The 17,809-nt window shown below is 50.3% G+C and overlaps 1 protein-coding gene across 1 annotated transcript; it reads right to left on the bottom strand.

The window, feature by feature from the left end:
* Positions 1–1,504: 1,504 nt before the first annotated feature.
* On the bottom strand, positions 1,505–15,889 carry LOC131701871 (uncharacterized). Its single transcript, XM_059002437.1, has 21 exons — positions 15,772–15,889; positions 15,049–15,143; positions 14,420–14,731; positions 14,048–14,139; positions 13,820–13,933; positions 13,631–13,685; positions 10,953–11,015; positions 9,339–9,406; positions 9,141–9,240; positions 8,967–9,014; positions 8,532–8,713; positions 8,051–8,214; positions 7,292–7,382; positions 6,931–7,039; positions 5,610–5,808; positions 5,180–5,382; positions 4,987–5,078; positions 3,863–3,939; positions 3,264–3,438; positions 2,704–2,817; positions 1,505–2,487 (listed from the first exon to the last, which is right to left on the bottom strand). Exons 1-19 carry the CDS (start codon positions 15,788–15,790, stop codon positions 3,410–3,412), a joined length of 2,112 nt encoding a protein of 703 aa, XP_058858420.1. The 5' UTR covers positions 15,791–15,889; the 3' UTR covers positions 1,505–2,487; positions 2,704–2,817; positions 3,264–3,409.
* Between the last annotated feature and the right edge of the window lie 1,920 nt (positions 15,890–17,809).

The following is a 17,809-nucleotide window of genomic DNA, read 5'->3' as shown; positions in this document are numbered from 1 at the left end:
GCGCCGGTCTCTCTGTCGCTTGATAGCCGGGCGGGCGAGCGTGCAGCTCCGGTCATTCAGGAGTGTTATTACTGTGTTACTCTATTCAGACATACTGGCAGGTCGTGTTCAGCTGATAAAGATTTGTGCACGATATCCGGGAACTCTGCACGAACACGACATCACTTCTACAGCCTGCCGAACAATTCCCAAACAGACCTCTCTGTGCTTTACAATGCTTCCCTATGCTTTACCAGACCTCTCTGTGCTTCACAATGCTTCCCTATGCTTTACCAGACCTCTCTGTGCTTTGCAATGCTTCCCTATGCTTTACCAGACCTCTCTGTGCTTTACAATGCTTCCCTATGCTTTACCAGACCTCTCTGTGCTTTGCAATGCTTCCCTGTGCTTTTACCAGACCTCTCTGTGCTTTACAATGCTTCCCTATGCTTTACCAGACCTCTCTGTGCTTTACAATGCTTCCCTATGCTTTACCATACCCCTCTGTGCTTTACAATGCTTCCCTATGCTTTACCAGACCTATCTGTGCTTTACAATGCTTCCCTATGCTTTACCAGACCTCTCTGTGCTTTACAATGCTTCCCTATGCTTTACCAGACCTCTCTGTGCTTTACAATGCTTCCCTATGCTTTACCAGACCTCTCTGTGCTTTACAATGCTTCCCTATGCTTTACCAGACCTCTCTGTGCTTTACAATGCTTCTCTATGCTTTACCAGATCTCTCTGTGCTTTACAATGCTTCCCTATGCTTTACCAGACCTCTCTGTGCTTTACAATGCTTCCCTATGCTTTACCAGACCTCTCTGTGCTTTACAATGCTTCCCTATGCTTTACCAGACCTCTCTGTGCTTTACAATGCTTCCCTATGCTTTACCAGACCTCTCTGTGATCCCGTGTGACTCAGAGATATTAAAGACCAGTCCTTTTTTTTCTATTAAACGAGTAATATTATAGTTGCTAGGAACCTGTGCACAATAAAAACCCATCCAACAAAACAGGATGCACTCACTGGCCAGCACGTAACCCCCGCACGCACGCACGCACGCACGCACGCACGCACGCACGTTGACAGACCAAGCTTCCCTTCCTTCTCGTTTGATAATGAATAACGTCCACATGGTAAACAGTCAGTGATGATTTGGCTTTTCAAGCCTTTTCCTTTACTGCTTTACATTGGGTCTAAGTGTTTTAAGCACTGTGGAAATACATTTCTGAAAAACTCTGAGCCCCCTGAATCTCTGGAGTGAATGTGTTGTTTGCACTGGAAACAGTAGAACATCAGTCACCTTAATAATATTGAGTTAGATTCACATCAGAAAGTCGCTGTGTGATGAAATATTCTGTGCCTTGCTTCTAATCTCCACTCGTTCCCAGCTCACTGTTTGCAAGAAACGCCAATGAATTCCCGTCCTGTCAGACAGGCAGATATATCAGACTGATCGGACAGAAGGACTGATAGATAGCAAAAAAAAAAAGAACGCCAGAAGAACTTAATACCACCTCATTTACCAAAATGAAAATGATTTATTACAGATGCGGGAAAAACACATTAACAATACGCAGTGCAGCGTGCATCTGTCCTGCCTGTTTAATAACATTGTGAGCCTGCACAAAGACGAAATCCAGAAATATGTGTTTCTGTGTAAAGAAACAGAAAGCCATGAACTCAAGCAGAATGTCTTACATGTGTCATTGTATTAGAGATTTAATAAAAGTGTGAATGCTCAGTTTCTGTGTACCTGCATGACCGTTTCTATTTGATTCTGCACCTTATGGTACACAGCAGTTCCCTTTTAAAATGATATACGCACGCACACACACTGACACGCGCACACACACACACTGACGCACGCGCGCGCGCACACACAGGCTGACACACACGCACACACATAGTGTTTTAGTGTGGGATTGTGTGTGCCAAACGCTACTGTGCTTCAAACCACTGAAAATTAGATATTACAAAAATAAAGCAGGTTGGAGATTTCAGCAAACAGCAGGTAAGAACGACAGATCGAAAATCTACTTTACTGTGCTTTCTTTGTTTTTAGGTAATGCTGTTTGTACTTATTATTAATATTATTATTATTATTATTATTATTATTATTTATTTCTTAGCAGATGCCCTTATCCAGGGCGACTTACAATTGTTACAAGACATCACATTATTTTTTACATACAATTACCCATTTATACAGTTGGGTTTTTACTGGAGCAATCTAGGTAAAGTACCTTGCTCAAGGGTACAGCAGCAGTGTCCCCCCACCTGGGATTGAACCCACAACCCTCCGGTCAAGAGTCCAGAGCCCTAACCACTACTCCACACTGCTGCCCATGGCATAGCCCAGCAGACTGCTCTTGGGGGTGTGGCCTCCCAGTGTCCCTCCTCTTGTGGGTGTGGTCCTCTCTGGTGGGCGAGGCTGTCCTCTGTCGCAGCTCCCTATTGGGCAGCATCACCGTCGGCTCCGGCAGGCTCAGAACTGACACTCCCTGGGGGCGGGGGCTAAGGAAAGCACTTCTGACAGGTGTCAATCACAGCTGCAGAACACTGGGGGAGGCGGGGTGTGAGCTGAGCTTCATGCCACCTGACTCCTCCCACCCTGCACACCCCACTTCCATTTACCACCCCCTCCAACCCTCTCAAACCCCCACACTCCCCTCTTCCCATTGAAACAGCCCCAGGTCCTGGTCCTGACTGAAGGATACGTTCCTAGAAAGGGAGGGCCGGTGCTGGTGCAGGGAGCGCAGCACGAACCGCTCCTTCTTGAGAGGAGACTTGAACCGGGTTCAAGGGCATGAAGATAGCAGGCAGGATGAGCTCTGAGAGAGAGAGAGAGGTTACACACACACACACACACACTGCTACTGCTCTGGGAGAGAGAGTGAGCGAGGTTACACACACACACACACACTGGTACTGCTCTGAGAGGGAGGGAGAGAGAGCGAGGTTACACACACACACACACACTGGTACTGCTCTGAGAGGGAGGGAGAGAGAGCGAGGTTACACACACACACACACACACTGGTACTGCTCTGAGAGGGAGGGAGAGAGCAAGGTTACACACACACACACTGGTACTGCTCTGAGAGGGAGGGAGAGAGAGCGAGGTTACACACACACACACACACTGGTACTGCTCTGAGAGGGAGGGAGAGAGAGCAAGGTTACACACACACACACTGGTACTGCTCTGAGAGGGAGGGAGAGATAGCGAGGTTACACACACACACACACACTCTGTTTAGCTCTCTCTGTGTTGTACCTGTGTCCTGCTCTCTCTCTGTCTTTCTCTCTGTGTTCTCAGGTCTCAGTTTCAGTCTCCTCTGTTCTGACAGCAATCTCTCGAGGCCCGGCCTGTCTCTCTGTGAACTCGCTGGGCCGCGCGGGTCCCAATTCTGCAGGGCCTTCTTATCCAGAACCTTCATCCGGGTCCAAACCTGCGGGACACCAAACACCAGAATCACACACACACACACGCACGAGGACTGGAAAACACCACAATCACACACACACACACAGAGGAGTTGTATATATTGTGTAGGAGCTGTGTTGAGTTGTGTATATTGTGTAGGAGCTGTGTTGAGTTGTGTTCTCACGTCCTCTGGTAGATGGCTCAGTTGCGGTGCTCTCTGAACGGCTGGCAGGGCCAGGCTCTGATTGGCTCCCATCCTCTGGCTCCTCCTACTCCTCCTGCTCCCTGGACCAAATGGCTCCTCCGCAGACTCTGGCCTGGCTCCCTCCACACACAGCTGCTGTTCATAAAACACGCCATGTGTGAACCCTAACCAACACCAAGCCCTGCAGGATTGTGTTACACTGCACTATTACACTGAAACGCTGAGAAAGTATCACCTGTCTCACCTGTCTGAGGGGCGGGGCTGGAGGCGGGATCTATCCCAGCGAGCTCCTCCCTCTCCAGCAGACTGCACACCTGTCTCCTGAAAGACAGCGCCCTGGTCAACGACCACGTCAAACATACACACACTAACCCTAACCCACGTCAAACACACACACACACACACTAACCCTAACCCACGTCAAACACACACACACACTAACCCTAACCCACGTCAAACACACACACACTAACCCTAACCCACGTCAAACACACACACACACACACTAACCCTAACCCACGTCAAACACACACACACACTAACCCTAACCCACGTCAAACACACACACACACACACTAACCCTAACCCACGTCAAACACACACACACACTAACCCTAACCCACGTCAAACACACACACACACACACTAACCCTAACCCACGTCAAACACACACACACACACACTAACCCTAACCCACGTCAAACACACACACACACACACTAACCCTAACCCACGTCAAACACACACACACTAACCCTAACCCACGTCAAACACACACACACTAACCCACGTCAAACACACACACACTAACCCACGTCAAACACACACACACACTAACCCACGTCAAACACACACACTAACCCACGTCAAACACACACACACTAACCCACGTCAAACACACACACACTAACCCACGTCAAACACACACACTAACCCTAACCCACGTCAAACACACACACACTAACCCACGTCAAACACACACACTAACCCTAACCCACGTCAAACACACACACACTAACCCACGTCAAACACACACACACTAACCCATGTCAAACACACACACTAACCCTAACCCATGTCAAACACAAACACACTAACCCACGTCAAACACACACACACACCCCTAACCCACGTCAAACACACACACACACTAACCCACGTCAAACACACACACACTAACCCACGTCAAACACACACACACTAACCCTAACCCACGTCAAACACACACACACCCTAACCCACGTCAAACACACACACACACTAACCCACGTCAAACACACACACACACTAACCCACGTCAAACACACACACACACTAACGCGCACACACACTAACACACACATGCTGGAGCGCTGGACTGGGACTCACCGATGTCTCTCCTTCAGTTCTGCGATCGCCCGGCTGTGCTCTTCTTTAACCTGATCCAGCTCCCTGACACAGTGAGCCAGTGCCTGCTCCAGCTGGGGAGAGGAGCAGGGCTTTCATTCACTTACATTACAGATAGAAGTGGAATCAGGGGAGGGTTAGGGGTTAGGGGTTAAGGGTTAAGGTCTCTGCTTACCCCTAGCTGGGGGGAGAGGGCTGAGCAGCAGGCATCCTGGAGCTCCGGTCCCGTCAGCAGGGAGGCCACAGGGGCAGTGCTGCTGTCCCAAAGCTGGGGCTCCTGCCTGGGCCAGGCAATAGGCGAGGTGCAGGCTTCACTCAGCGCAGGCCTCTGTAGACGCTGCAGCAGCTCCTCAGGGCTCAGCTCACTGAGATCCACCCCTGGGACACAAACACAATCATACACAAACACACAAACACAATCATACACAAACACACAGTCACAATAATACACAAAACTACAACTGCACACACACAATTCACTCATATCAACCCATAAATCACAATCCTAATTAGACAATCACAACAAACACACACAATCACAACTAACACAAGCTCAGTTACACACAATGGCAGTCACACACAGTGTGGGCCTCAGCCCTACCCACCTGTGGCCTGCAGCAACACCTCCGCCAGACTCCAGGCTTGAGTAGTGCGGTGAGCCCAGCGAGGCAGCTCCTCCTCCAGCCAGCGTAGGCTGAGGGTCAGGGACGCTGAGAGCTGCGGAGCCTGGCCAGAGAAGAGGGGTACAGACACACTGTGACACTGCGGGCTCCCCAAAACAGAGCCCCGCACTGAGGGGACGTCCTGAAACAGAGAAACAGACAGCAACAGTGAACAATGAATACAGCCAACCCTGCTCACTGTGACTGGACTATACAGCTAACCCTGCTCACTGTGACTGGACTATACAGCTAACCCTGCTCACTGTGACTGCTGGACTATACAGCTAACCCTGCTCACTGTGACTGGACTATACAGCTAACCCTGCTCACTGTGACTGGACTATACAGCTAACCCTGCTCACTGTGACTGGACTATACAGCTAACCCTGCTCACTGTGACTGCTGGACTATATTATTATTATTATTATTATTATTATTATTATTTGTTTATTTAGACTTACAGAGACTCGGATGTGTGAACTATGCATCATCTGCAGAGTCACTTACAATTACGTCTCACCTGAAAGACGGAGCACAAGGAGGTTAAGTGACTTGCTCAGGGTCACACAATGAGTCAGTGGCTGAGCCGGGATTTGAACCGGGGACCTTCTGGTTACAAGCCCTCTTCTTTAACCACTGGACCACACAGCCTCCTTGACCCTGCTCACTGTGACTGGACTGTACAGCTAACCCTGCTCACTGTGACTGGACTATACAGCTAACCCTGCTCACTGTGACTGGACTGTACAGCTAACCCTGCTCACTGTGACTGGACTGTACAGCTAACCCTGCTCACTGTGACTGCTGGACTATACAGCTAACCCTGCTCACTGTGACTGCTGGACTATACAGCTAACCCTGCTCACTGTGACTGGACTATACAGCTAACCCTGCTCACTGTGACTGGACTGTACAGCTAACCTTGCTCACTGTGACTGGACTATACAGCTAACCCTGCTCACTGTGACTGGACTGTACAGCTAACCCTGCTCACTGTGACTGCTGGACTATACAGCTAACCCTGCTCACTGTGACTGCTGGACTATACAGCTAACCCTGCTCACTGTGACTGCTGGACTATACAGCTAACCCTGCTCACTGTGACTGCTGGACTATACAGCTAACCCTGCTCACTGTGACTGCTGGACTGTACAGCTAACCCTGCTCACTGTGACTGGACTGTACAGCTAACCCTGCTCACTGTGACTGGACTATACAGCTAACCCTGCTCACTGTGACTGCTAGGTAACACACACACATTTACCTGAGGGAGGCTGACACACCCCTCCCCTATCAGACTGTCGTCATGGCGATACAGTGACACGCCCAGGGTTCTTGAACACGCCTCCTCTTGGAATCTCAGCTCCTCCTCCCTGCCAGAAACACATCACTCAAATCACCTCCCCTTTAACAAAGCACTGGATTCAGAAAACAAACAAAGAACGATGCGTTTATTTTGTTGTTTTTAAAATATATTTGATGCTATGGTGTTATTGAAAACCATTGTAAATAATCGTAAAACTGAAAACCAGCGAGAAATTTTATTATACAACTTAAAAAATACAAGAGATTATTATTATTATTATTATTATTATTATTATTAGTCCGCTCTCCCCCTCTCTTACCCAGCTGCTCCGGGGGCGGGGTCTTGTTTTGGAGGGGATGTCCTCAGGATTCCAGAGGGGGGGGCAACTGATGAGACCCCCGCGGGGGGGGCTAAATTCAGAGGGGAGACAAATCAGCATGATGGCTTTTCCATTGAATAACATGACCTCGTTACCATCAAAGTTTCATCAGTCATTAGCCAATCGATCCTGTTCTAAATGAGTCATGTAAAATAATATCTGTTAGTGATTCCTGCACGCTGTGTGTGTGTCAGTGTGTCAGTGTGTGTGTCAGTGTGTCAGTGTGTGTCAGTGTGTGTGTGTGTGTCAGTGTGTCAGTGTGTGTGTCAGTGTGTGTATCAATGTGTGTGTGTGTGTGTCAGTGTGTGTGTATCAGTGTGTGTATGTGTCAGTGTGTGTGTATCAGTGTGTGTGTCAGTGTGTGTGTCTCAGTGTGTGTGTGTGTCTCAGTGTGTGTGTGTGTCAGTGTGTGTGTATCAGTGTGTGTGTCAGTGTGTGTGTCTCAGTGTGTGTGTGTGTCTCAGTGTGTGTGTGTGTATCAGTGTGTGTGTATCAGTGCGTGTGTGTGTATGTGTCAGTGTGTGTGTATCACTGTGTGTGTCTCAGTGTGTGTGTGTGTGTGTCGTTGTGTGTATGTGTCAGTGTGTGTGTATCAGTGTGCGTGTGTGTGTCTCAGTGTGTGTGTGTCAGTGTGTGTGTGTGTGTCAGTGTGTGTGTGTCGGTGTGTGTGTGAGACAGCGCTCTCTCACTCACTCTTACCAGGCTCTCCCTCTGAGATCCGCACGTGTTTCCGACCCGGTCCGACACCAGAACCAGAGACACACATCCGCTGCTGCTGCCCGCCATACGAGACGAGAACCCAGAGGCCAGACTCACAACTGGAACCAGAACCAGTCACTGCACTGACTCCCACACACAGGGACCTGCGAGAGAGGAGAGAGAGAGAGAGAGGAGAGGAGAGGAGAGGAGAGGAGAGGCAGGAGGGAAAGGAGAGGGGAGAGGGGAGAGGGGAGAGGGGAGAGGGGAGAGAGGGGGGAGGGGAGAGAGGGGAGAGGGGAGAGGGGAGAGGGGGGAGAGGGGAGGGGGGAGAGGGGAGAGGGGAGAGGGGAGAGGGGGGAGAGGGGGGAGGGGAGGGGAGATAGAGGGAGAGAGAGGGGGGGAGAGAGAGGGGGGAGGGGTCTCTTGACTAACAGCACACAGAACCCCTCTTCTCTTGCACCTCTGCAGTGTCGGGGTGTACCTGTGAAGCTGGGGGTCCCCGGTCCAGGTCTGTCTGTCTTCTGTCCCTCTGTCTGTCTGCGTCTCCGTCTCCTCTGTCCCTCTGTCTGTCTGCGACTCTGTGTCCTCTGTCCCCCTGTCTGTCTGTGTCCCCATGTCCACTGTCTCCCTGAGCAGGGGGTGCTCTGAGTCCACATCCGAGTCCTGAGCAATGATAATAATAATCATAATAATAATACTAATAATACTAAGCTGTCATTCCATTGAGGGGTTCTAGTGACAAGCTGTTTAATAGTAACAGATGTGTTTTCTCTGTCTTTATGTGTTTGAGTTGTTTATGTCATGTATGTGCTTTGGCAACACAATTCTTTGTAATTGAATAGTTTTGCTAACGTTATAAACCATCACAGTTTGATGAGTGGGTCTCAGAGGGATGGACAGACAGACAGACACTCACCGCCTCGTCCGACACGCGACCCTCCCTGTCACTGTCTGAGCCAGGCTCCTGGGGATGGAGGGAACGAGAGAGAGAGAGAGATTATAATCTCTTTTAGATCGACTTGCATTTCTATACAGTATTTACATGTGAATCTTGATTTGCTACATGGTCACATGACTTGCCGGTCCTCACCTCTCTGTCTGTTAGACCGTCTGCTGCTTCCTGTGTCTCTGCACCGCCCCTCTCTGGCCACACAGGGGCACTGTGAGGAGGCCTGGAGTCCAGAAGCCGACTACAGGGCGGGCGGGGTGGGGGGGGGAGAGTGTACAAATGCATGTCGATTTTAAAACAGAACTGAATTGATACCCCCTCCAAGCCCCAGTCTCTTACCCCTCCAGGTCTCTCTGCTTCAGGCTGTCCAAACGAAACCTCCACCTACCCCCAACCGTTTTGGAGCTCTAAGAGGGAGACGGAGAGAGCGGGGAGAGGGAGAGTGAGAGGGAGAGTGAGAGGGAGAGAGGTGGAGAGTGAGAGTGAGAGAGCGGGGAGAGGGAGAGTGAGAGGGAGAGAGCGGGGAGAGTGAGAGGGAGAGGGAGAGAGAGGAAGAGAGTGAGGGGCAGAGAGGGGGAGAGGGAGAGTGAGAGGGGGAGAGTGAGAGGGGGAGAGGGAGAGAGGGGGAGAGTGAGAGGAAAAGGGGGGAGAGGGAGAGAGAGGGGCAGAGGAGGAGAGGAAGGAGAGGGAGAGGGGGGAGAGAGGGAGAGGGGTAGAGAGGAAGGAGAGAGGGACAGAGGGATGAATGTAACCCAGGTGTTGATGTCGCTGTACTTTCTCTGGTCGTACCCTTTTTCATTCCTTTCATGTTCCTCATGAATTAACAAGCGGAAACGCACAATACAGGCCATACTGTATTACACTCTCCCTCCTCTCTGTGCTGTATTACACTCTCCCTCCTCTCGGTGCTGTATTACACTCTCCCTCCTCTCTGTGCTGTATTACACTCTCCCTCCTCTCTGTGCTGTATTACACTCTCCCTCCTCTCAGTGCTGTATTACACTCTCCCTCCTCTCGGTACTGTATTACACTCTCCCTCCTCTCTGTGCTGTATTACACTCTCCCTCCTCTCGGTGCTGTATTACACTCTCCCTCCTCTCTGCTGTATTACACTCTCCCTCCTCTCTGTGCTGTATTACACTCTCCCTCCTCTCGGTGCTGTATTACACTCTCCCTCCTCTCGGTACTGTATTACACTCTCCCTCCTCTCTGCTGTATTACACTCTCCCTCCTCTCTGTGCTGTATTACACTCTCCCTCCTCTCGGTGCTGTATTACACTCTCCCTCCTCTCAGTGCTGTATTACACTCTCCCTCCTCTCGGTACTGTATTACACTCTCCCTCCTCTCTGTGCTGTATTACACTCTCCCTCCTCTCTGTGCTGTATTACACTCTCCCTCCTCTCTGTGCTGTATTACACTCTCCCTCCTCTCAGTGCTGTATTACACTCTCCCTCCTCTCGGTACTGTATTACACTCTCCCTCCTCTCTGTGCTGTATTACACTCTCCCTCCTCTCTGTGCTGTATTACACTCTCCCTCCTCTCGGTACTGTATTACACTCTCCCTCCTCTCGGTACTGTATTACACTCTCCCTCCTCTCTGTGCTGTATTACACTCTCCCTCCTCTCTGTGCTGTATTACACTCTCCCTCCTCTCGGTGCTGTATTACACTCTCCCTCCTCTCTGTGCTGTATTACACTCTCCCTCCTCTCTGCTGTATTACACTCTCCCTCCTCTCTGTGCTGTATTACACTCTCCCTCCTCTCGGTGCTGTATTACACTCTCCCTCCTCTCTGTGCTGTATTACACTCTCCCTCCTCTCTGTGCTGTATTACACTCTCCCTCCTCTCGGTGCTGTTTTACACTCTCCCTCCTCTCGGTGCTGTATTACACTCTCCCTCCTCTCTGTGCTGTATTACACTCTCCCTCCTCTCGGTGCTGTTTTACACTCACCATGAGCTTGGCAAAGAGACGCTCCCAGTCCTGAACTCGCTGCTGCTGATGAGTCCTGCGAGACTGAGGGAGAGAGAGACTGTTAGAGGAGAGGTGAGAATAGAGAGGTGGAGAGGAGAATAGAGGGGGAGAGGAGAATAGAGGGGGAGAGGAGAATCGAGGGGGAGAGGAGAATAGAGAGGTGGAGAGGTGAGAATAGAGAGGTGGAGAGGTGAGAATAGAGAGGTGGAGAGGAGAATAGAGGGGGAGAGGAGAATAGAGAGGTGGAGAGGAGAATAGAGAGGTGGAGAGGTGAGAATAGAGGTGGAGAGGAGAATAGAGGGGGAGAGGAGAATAGAGGGGAAGAGGTGAGAATAGAGAGGTGGAGAGGAGAATAGAGAGGTGGAGAGGTGAGAATAGAGAGGTGGAGAGGAGAATAGAGAGGGGGAGAGGTGAGAATAGAGAGGTGGAGAGGAGAATAGAGAGGTGGAGAGGTGAGAATAGAGAGGTGGAGAGGAGAATAGAGAGGGGGAGAGGTGAGAATAGAGAGGTGGAGAGGAGAATAGAGGGGGAGAGGAGAATAGAGGGGAAGAGGTGAGAATAGAGGAGAGGAGAATAGAGAGGGGGAGGAGAATAGAGAGGTGGAGAGGAGAATAGAGAGGTGGAGAGGAGAATAGAGAGGTGGAGAGGAGAATAGAGAGGTGGAGAGGAGAATAGAGAGGGGGAGAGGTGAGAATAGAGAGGTGGAGAGGAGAATAGAGAGGGGGAGAGGTGAGAATAGAGAGGTGGAGAGGAGAATAGAGGGGGAGAGGAGAATAGAGGGGAAGAGGTGAGAATAGAGGAGAGGAGAATAGAGGGGGGGAGGAGAATAGAGAGGTGGAGAGGAGAATAGAGAGGGGGAGAGGTGAGAATAGAGAGGTGGAGAGGAGAATAGAGAGGGGGAGAGGAGAATAGAGAGGTGGAGAGGAGAATAGAGAGGTGGAGAGGAGAATAGAGAGGGGGAGAGGAGGATAGAGAGGTGGAGGAGAATAGAGAGGGGGAGAGGTGAGAATAGAGAGGGGGAGAGGTGAGAATAGAGAGGGGGAGAGGAGAATAGAGAGGTGGAGGAGAATAGAGAGGTGGAGGAGAATAGAGAGGGGGAGGAGAATAGAGAGGTGGAGAGGAGAATAGAGAGGGGGAGGAGAATAGAGAGGTGGAGAGGTGAGAATAGAGAGGGGGAGAGGAGAATAGAGAGGGGGAGAGGAGAATAGAGAGGTGGAGAGGAGAATAGAGAGGGGGAGAGGAGAATAGAGAGGTGGAGGAGAATAGAGAGGTGGAGGAGAATAGAGAGGTGGAGGAGAATAGAGAGGGGGAGAGGAGAATAGAGGGGGAGAGGAGAATAGAGAGGGGGAGAGGTGAGAATAGAGAGGTGGAGAGGAGAATAGAGAGGTGGAGAGGAGAATAGAGAGGTGGAGGAGAATAGAGAGGGGGAGAGGTGAGAATAGAGAGGTGGAGAGGAGAATAGAGAGGTGGAGAGGAGAATAGAGAGGTGGAGGAGAATAGAGAGGGGGAGAGGTGAGAATAGAGAGGTGGAGAGGAGAATAGAGAGGTGGAGAGGAGAATAGAGAGGGGGAGAGGAGGATAGAGAGGTGGAGAGGAGAATAGAGAGGTGGAGAGGAGAATAGAGAGGGGGAGAGGAGGATAGAGAGGTGGAGGAGAATAGAGAGGGGGAGAGGAGGATAGAGAGGGGGAGAGGAGAATAGAGAGGGGGAGAGGAGGATAGAGAGGGGGAGAGGTGAGAATAGAGGGGGAGAGGAGGATAGAGAGGTGGAGAGGTGAGAATAGAGAGGGGGAGAGGAGAATAGAGAGGTGGAGAGGAGAATAGAGAGGGGGAGAGGTGAGAATAGAGAGGGGGAGAGGAGAATAGAGAGGTGGAGAGGAGAATAGAGAGGGGGAGAGGAGAATAGAGAGGGGGAGAGGAGAATAGAGAGGTGGAGAGGAGAATAGAGAGGTGGAGAGGAGAATAGAGAGGGGGAGAGGTGAGAATAGAGAGGTGGAGAGGAGAATAGAGAGGGGGAGAGGTGAGAATAGAGAGGTGGAGAGGAGAATAGAGGGGAAGAGGTGAGAATAGAGGAGAGGAGAATAGAGAGGGGGAGGAGAATAGAGAGGTGGAGAGGAGAATAGAGAGGGGGAGAGGAGAATAGAGAGGGGGAGAGGTGAGAATAGAGAGGTGGAGAGGAGAATAGAGAGGTGGAGAGGAGAATAGAGGGGAAGAGGTGAGAATAGAGGAGAGGAGAATAGAGAGGGGGAGGAGAATAGAGAGGGGGAGAGGAGAATAGAGAGGGGGAGAGGAGAATAGAGAGGTGGAGAGGAGAATAGAGAGGGGGAGAGGTGAGAATAGAGAGGTGGAGAGGAGAATAGAGAGGGGGAGAGGTGAGAATAGAGAGGTGGAGAGGAGAATAGAGAGGTGGAGAGGAGAATAGAGGGGGAGAGGAGAATAGAGGGGAAGAGGTGAGAATAGAGGAGAGGAGAATAGAGAGGGGGAGGAGAATAGAGAGGTGGAGAGGAGAATAGAGAGGGGGAGAGGAGAATAGAGAGGGAGAGAGGAGGATAGAGAGGGGGAGAGGAGGATAGAGAGGGGGAGAGGTGAGAATAGAGAGGGAGGAGAGGTTGCAGGGGAAGGGGAGAGGTACAGAAAACATTCAGCACATTGTACTCACATTGGCGTCGAGTAACTGGAGTCTGCGCACAGCCACTGAGAGCAAACCCTGACTCCTGCAGAGAGAGAGGAGGGGGGGCTGTCAACATTACCAAGAGCTGCACAGGGAGAAGGTGGGTCAGTGTGTGTGCGTGCGTGCGTGCGTGTGTGTGTGTGTGTGTGTGTGCGTGCACATGTGTCAGCATGTTACCTGTCTGTGTGAGCGTGCAGTTTCTGGAGGACCTCTCTGCTCTGCTCCCAGGGGGCGCTGTAGCGGCGAACTAGCCTTACCAGCTCTGAGCCCGGGGTGAACACATCACAGCAACTGAGAGAGAGAGAGAGAGAGAGAGAGAAAAAGAGACAGAGGGACCAAGACATCACAGAGACACACATCACAGCAACTGTATGGGGAGGGAGGGGAGACACACACACTGGTTACCTGCGGAACAGCCGCCCGGTGGCGACAGCCAATCGGATGAGGAGGCTGCCAGGGAGGGTGTGGCTTAACAACTCCTCCTTCAAGTCCAGGATCTGAGAGAGGGAGCGATAATTAGTCCCCTAGCCTTGTCCTCCAATCAGGTGTGTCTCCAGTGTGCTGTTGTGTGTGTCTCCAGTGTGCTGGGGTGTATGTCTCCAGTGTGCTGGGGTGGGTGTCTCCAGTGTGCTGGGGTGTGGGTGTCTCCAGTGTGCTGGGGGGTGGGTGTCTCCAGTGTGCTGGGGTGTGTGTGTCTCCAGTGTGCTGGGGTGGGTGTCTCCAGTGTGCTGGGGGGTGGGTGTCTCCAGTGTGCTGGGGTGTGGGTGTCTCCAGTACCTCGCTCATGCTGGTGTTGAGAAGGCTGATCGCGGAGAGCAGCTCAGAGCAGAGTGTCTCAAACATAGCGTCCTGCTCTCCAGCCCTCCCCCTCTCCTGCACTGGCTCCCCCTGCTGGACCAGCTGCTCCTGACTCTGCAACACTTCCACCGGCTGCTCCTGCATCAGCTCCTGTAGCGCCCCCTGCTGCACTGGAGGCCCCTGGTGCTGCTGTAGCCCCTCTACTGAGGCTCCCTGGTGCTGCAGCTCCTGTAGTTCCCCCTGCTGCACTGGAGCACCATGCTGCAGCTGCAACACTGCGACAGGGGAGTCCTGCAACACAACAAACAGGAGAGCATCAGAGAGACTTGAATGAACTTAATGAACAACAAAGACACTGAGAAACATTTATCATTGAATTCACAATGAAGACATTGAGAAAGACTTCCAGTCAAAACGTTTATCATTGAATTCACACTGAAGACACTGAGAAAGACTGGAGACAGGATAGACTGCTCTCCATTGAGTGTATTATTATTATTATTATTATTATTATTATTATTATTATTATTAGAAAGCTCACAGAATGAACGAGGCTCAGATGTTGCTGTGTGATGAGGTTTCAGCTCTTTGACTTTGATGTCACTCACCTTGTCTGCAGTGGCATTGTCTGCCTGTATCCCAGCATGCCCCTCTTCCTCGGTACCAGAAAGTTGCACAGCAGCTTCAGACGCTAGCCCTAGAACTGACAGAGGTGCATTCTGGGATAAGATCAGAATTTTGGTTACAAGTGGCATGCAGAACTGAAATATTTCCTATGGAAGCTGTAGGGTTCTCATCCACCACAGAAGGGGGGACTTCCAGATAGCGAGTTGTTTGCTGTCGCGATCATATTTTTTCTATCCATATGGAATCCTTTGCAGGTAAGTTTGTTCATTTTTCCTCCCTTGCAGCTGGATTTTAACGTCAGCTTCATCTTGTAATACGGATGGCGTGTCACAGTGCTGAACAGCACACTGAAGACTGGAGCTGTTTGAAGATGGGGTGACCTTTCAACACACTACCTGCCTGCATCCACGACACGTTGAGAGAGCGAGGGAAATAAACTGAGATTGAGAAAGCAGAGCCCCGAGCTGAATCCTGAGAAACAAACTGAAGATAAAACACAGAGTCACCCGGGCACAAGCAGCCCCTCTGAAACGCTGTGCCCGTCTTCATTCACTGCACAGCATGGGGCTCGTCCAGTCTCAATCACATGAATGTAACATGTACGTGTGTACAGTGTGTGCAGTGTGTACAGTGTGTGCAGTGTGTGCAGTGTGTGCAGTGTAGTGTGTGCAGTGTGTACAGTGTTTAAGGTGCAGTTTTCTTACCTGTCGTTTCCCTGATCATGTCCCCTCTGCTTGTTCTCCAGGGTTTAGATATTATTTATTTATTCATTCCACTCTCAGTCTCTCTCTCTCTCTCTCTCTGGGTTTGTTAGTTCTTTCTGTCACCTTGTTTGCTGTTGCTAGGAGACTCCGGGTTCTGATATTTACTGGATAATGGAGCCCCCTGCTGGAGGGCTGTGCAGCTGCAGCTCAGTTCACTGCTTCAGCTCTCAGCTTGCTAGGAGTTTATTGGAGCTCACAGTTTAAACTCCTGCAGTAACAACACCCCTTAACACAACGCGACCAGCCAGAGACCCTCCACACTACCAATCAGGGCTGGAGTCCAGCACAGTAGCAGTGAGTCTCAAACCACCGCAACATTCGAAGACATTGAAGAAGACTTCTAGTCTAAACACTTGTGCCTGAATGTTTAATACTAGTCGTGGATGATACAGCACAAGCACCCTGTCCAAGGGTGTCAGGGAACACATCTTTTTAATATCAATTACACTGCAGCTGATTGCATTAGAGGTAGAACGCTTTGCCTCTGGTATACTCTGTCTGTCTGGGAGTCTGTGACTCAGTAGCCGAAGTGTGTTGTGGAGCTGGCGTCTTGGGTCTAGAGTGGAGAGTCTTGGGTCTAGAGTGTAGTCTTGTAGTTCAGCACAAGGCAGGTTTGACAGATAATTTGAACAGGAATCTGTTCAGTAATAATTACATTGTTTGTGTGTCTGCAATGCATGTGTGTGTGTGTGTGTGTCTGTATGTGTCTGTATGACAGTGTGTGTGTGACTGTGTCTGTATGACTGTGTGTGTATGACAGTGTGTGTGTGTGACTGTGTCTGTATGACTGTGTGTGTATGACAGTGTGTGTGTGTGACAGTGTCTGTATGACTGTGTGTGTATGACAGTGTGTGTGTGTGTGACGGTGTCTGTATGACTGTGTGTGTATGACAGTGTGTGTGTGTGTGACTGTGTCTGTATGACTGTGTGTGTGTATGACAGTGTCTGTATGACTGTGTGTGTATGACAGTGTGTGTGTGTGACGGTGTCTGTATGACTGTGTCTGTATGACAGTGTGTGTGTGTGACGGTGTCTGTATGACTGTGTCTGTATGACAGTGTGTGTGTGTGACTGTATGACTGTGTGTGTGTGACGGTGTCTGTATGACTGTGTGTGTGTGTATGACAGTGTGTGTGTGTGACGGTGTCTGTATGACTGTGTGTCTGTATGACAGTGTGTGTGTGACTGTCTGTATGAGTGTGTGTGTGTGACGGTGTCTGTATGACTGTCTGTATGACAGTGTGTTGACAGTGCGTCTGTGTGAGTGTGTCTGTGTGACAGTGTCTGTATGACTGTCTGTATGACCGTGTGTTGACAGTGTGTCTGTGTGAGTGTGTGTCTGTGTGACAGTGTGTGTGTGTGACAGCGTGTGTGTGTGTGACAGCGTGTGTGTGTGTGTGACAGTGTGTGTCTGTGTGTGTGACAGTGTGTGTGTGTGACAGTGTGTGTCTGTGTGACAGTGTGTGTGTGACAGTGTGTGCGTGACGGTGTGTGTCTGTGTGATAGTGTGTGTGTGTGTCTGTGTGACAGCGTGCTTGTCTCGGGGTCACCATGTGAAACTGCAAAAAAATTCTCCCATCAACCAGGTTATCATTTCACAAAATAAAAACAACAAATTAAATCATAAAAACATCTTCCATTATTTATTGTTACTAATATATTTTTTTTTTGTTACAAAAAACACACACAGTGATGTATTAAATGAAGGGCTACAGAGTGAACGGGAGACCCCATGAAGGAAAAACAAAAAATAAAACACAAAGCGAGCAGACAGAGAAGCGGAGGACCATCCAGACTGAAAAGGACTTCTGTATTTCATTAATAAAAATATAGATCGACAACACCCTTCGATTAGGGGCAGCGGTGTGGAGTAGTGGTCAGGGCTCTGGACTCTTGACCAGAGGGTCGTGGGTTCAATCCCCAGTGGAGGACACTGCTGCTGTACCCTTGAGCAAGGTACTTTACCTAGATTGCTCCA

The sequence above is a fragment of the Acipenser ruthenus genome, chromosome 27 (genome assembly GCF_902713425.1).
Source record: "Acipenser ruthenus chromosome 27, fAciRut3.2 maternal haplotype, whole genome shotgun sequence".
NCBI lineage: Eukaryota > Metazoa > Chordata > Actinopteri > Acipenseriformes > Acipenseridae > Acipenser > Acipenser ruthenus.
The sequence above is the reverse complement of the archived record's forward strand: the minus strand, read 5'-3'. Positions and strand labels throughout refer to the sequence as shown.

Coding starts and splice junctions, on each gene's coding strand:
- LOC131701871 (XM_059002437.1), bottom strand. Junction 9,015..9,140: donor ACGGTCTAACAGACAGAGAG/GTGAGGACCGGC, acceptor CTCCATCCCCAG/GAGCCTGGCTCAGACAGTGA. Junction 3,940..4,986: donor GAACTGAAGGAGAGACATCG/GTGAGTCCCAGT, acceptor GCTGTCTTTCAG/GAGACAGGTGTGCAGTCTGC.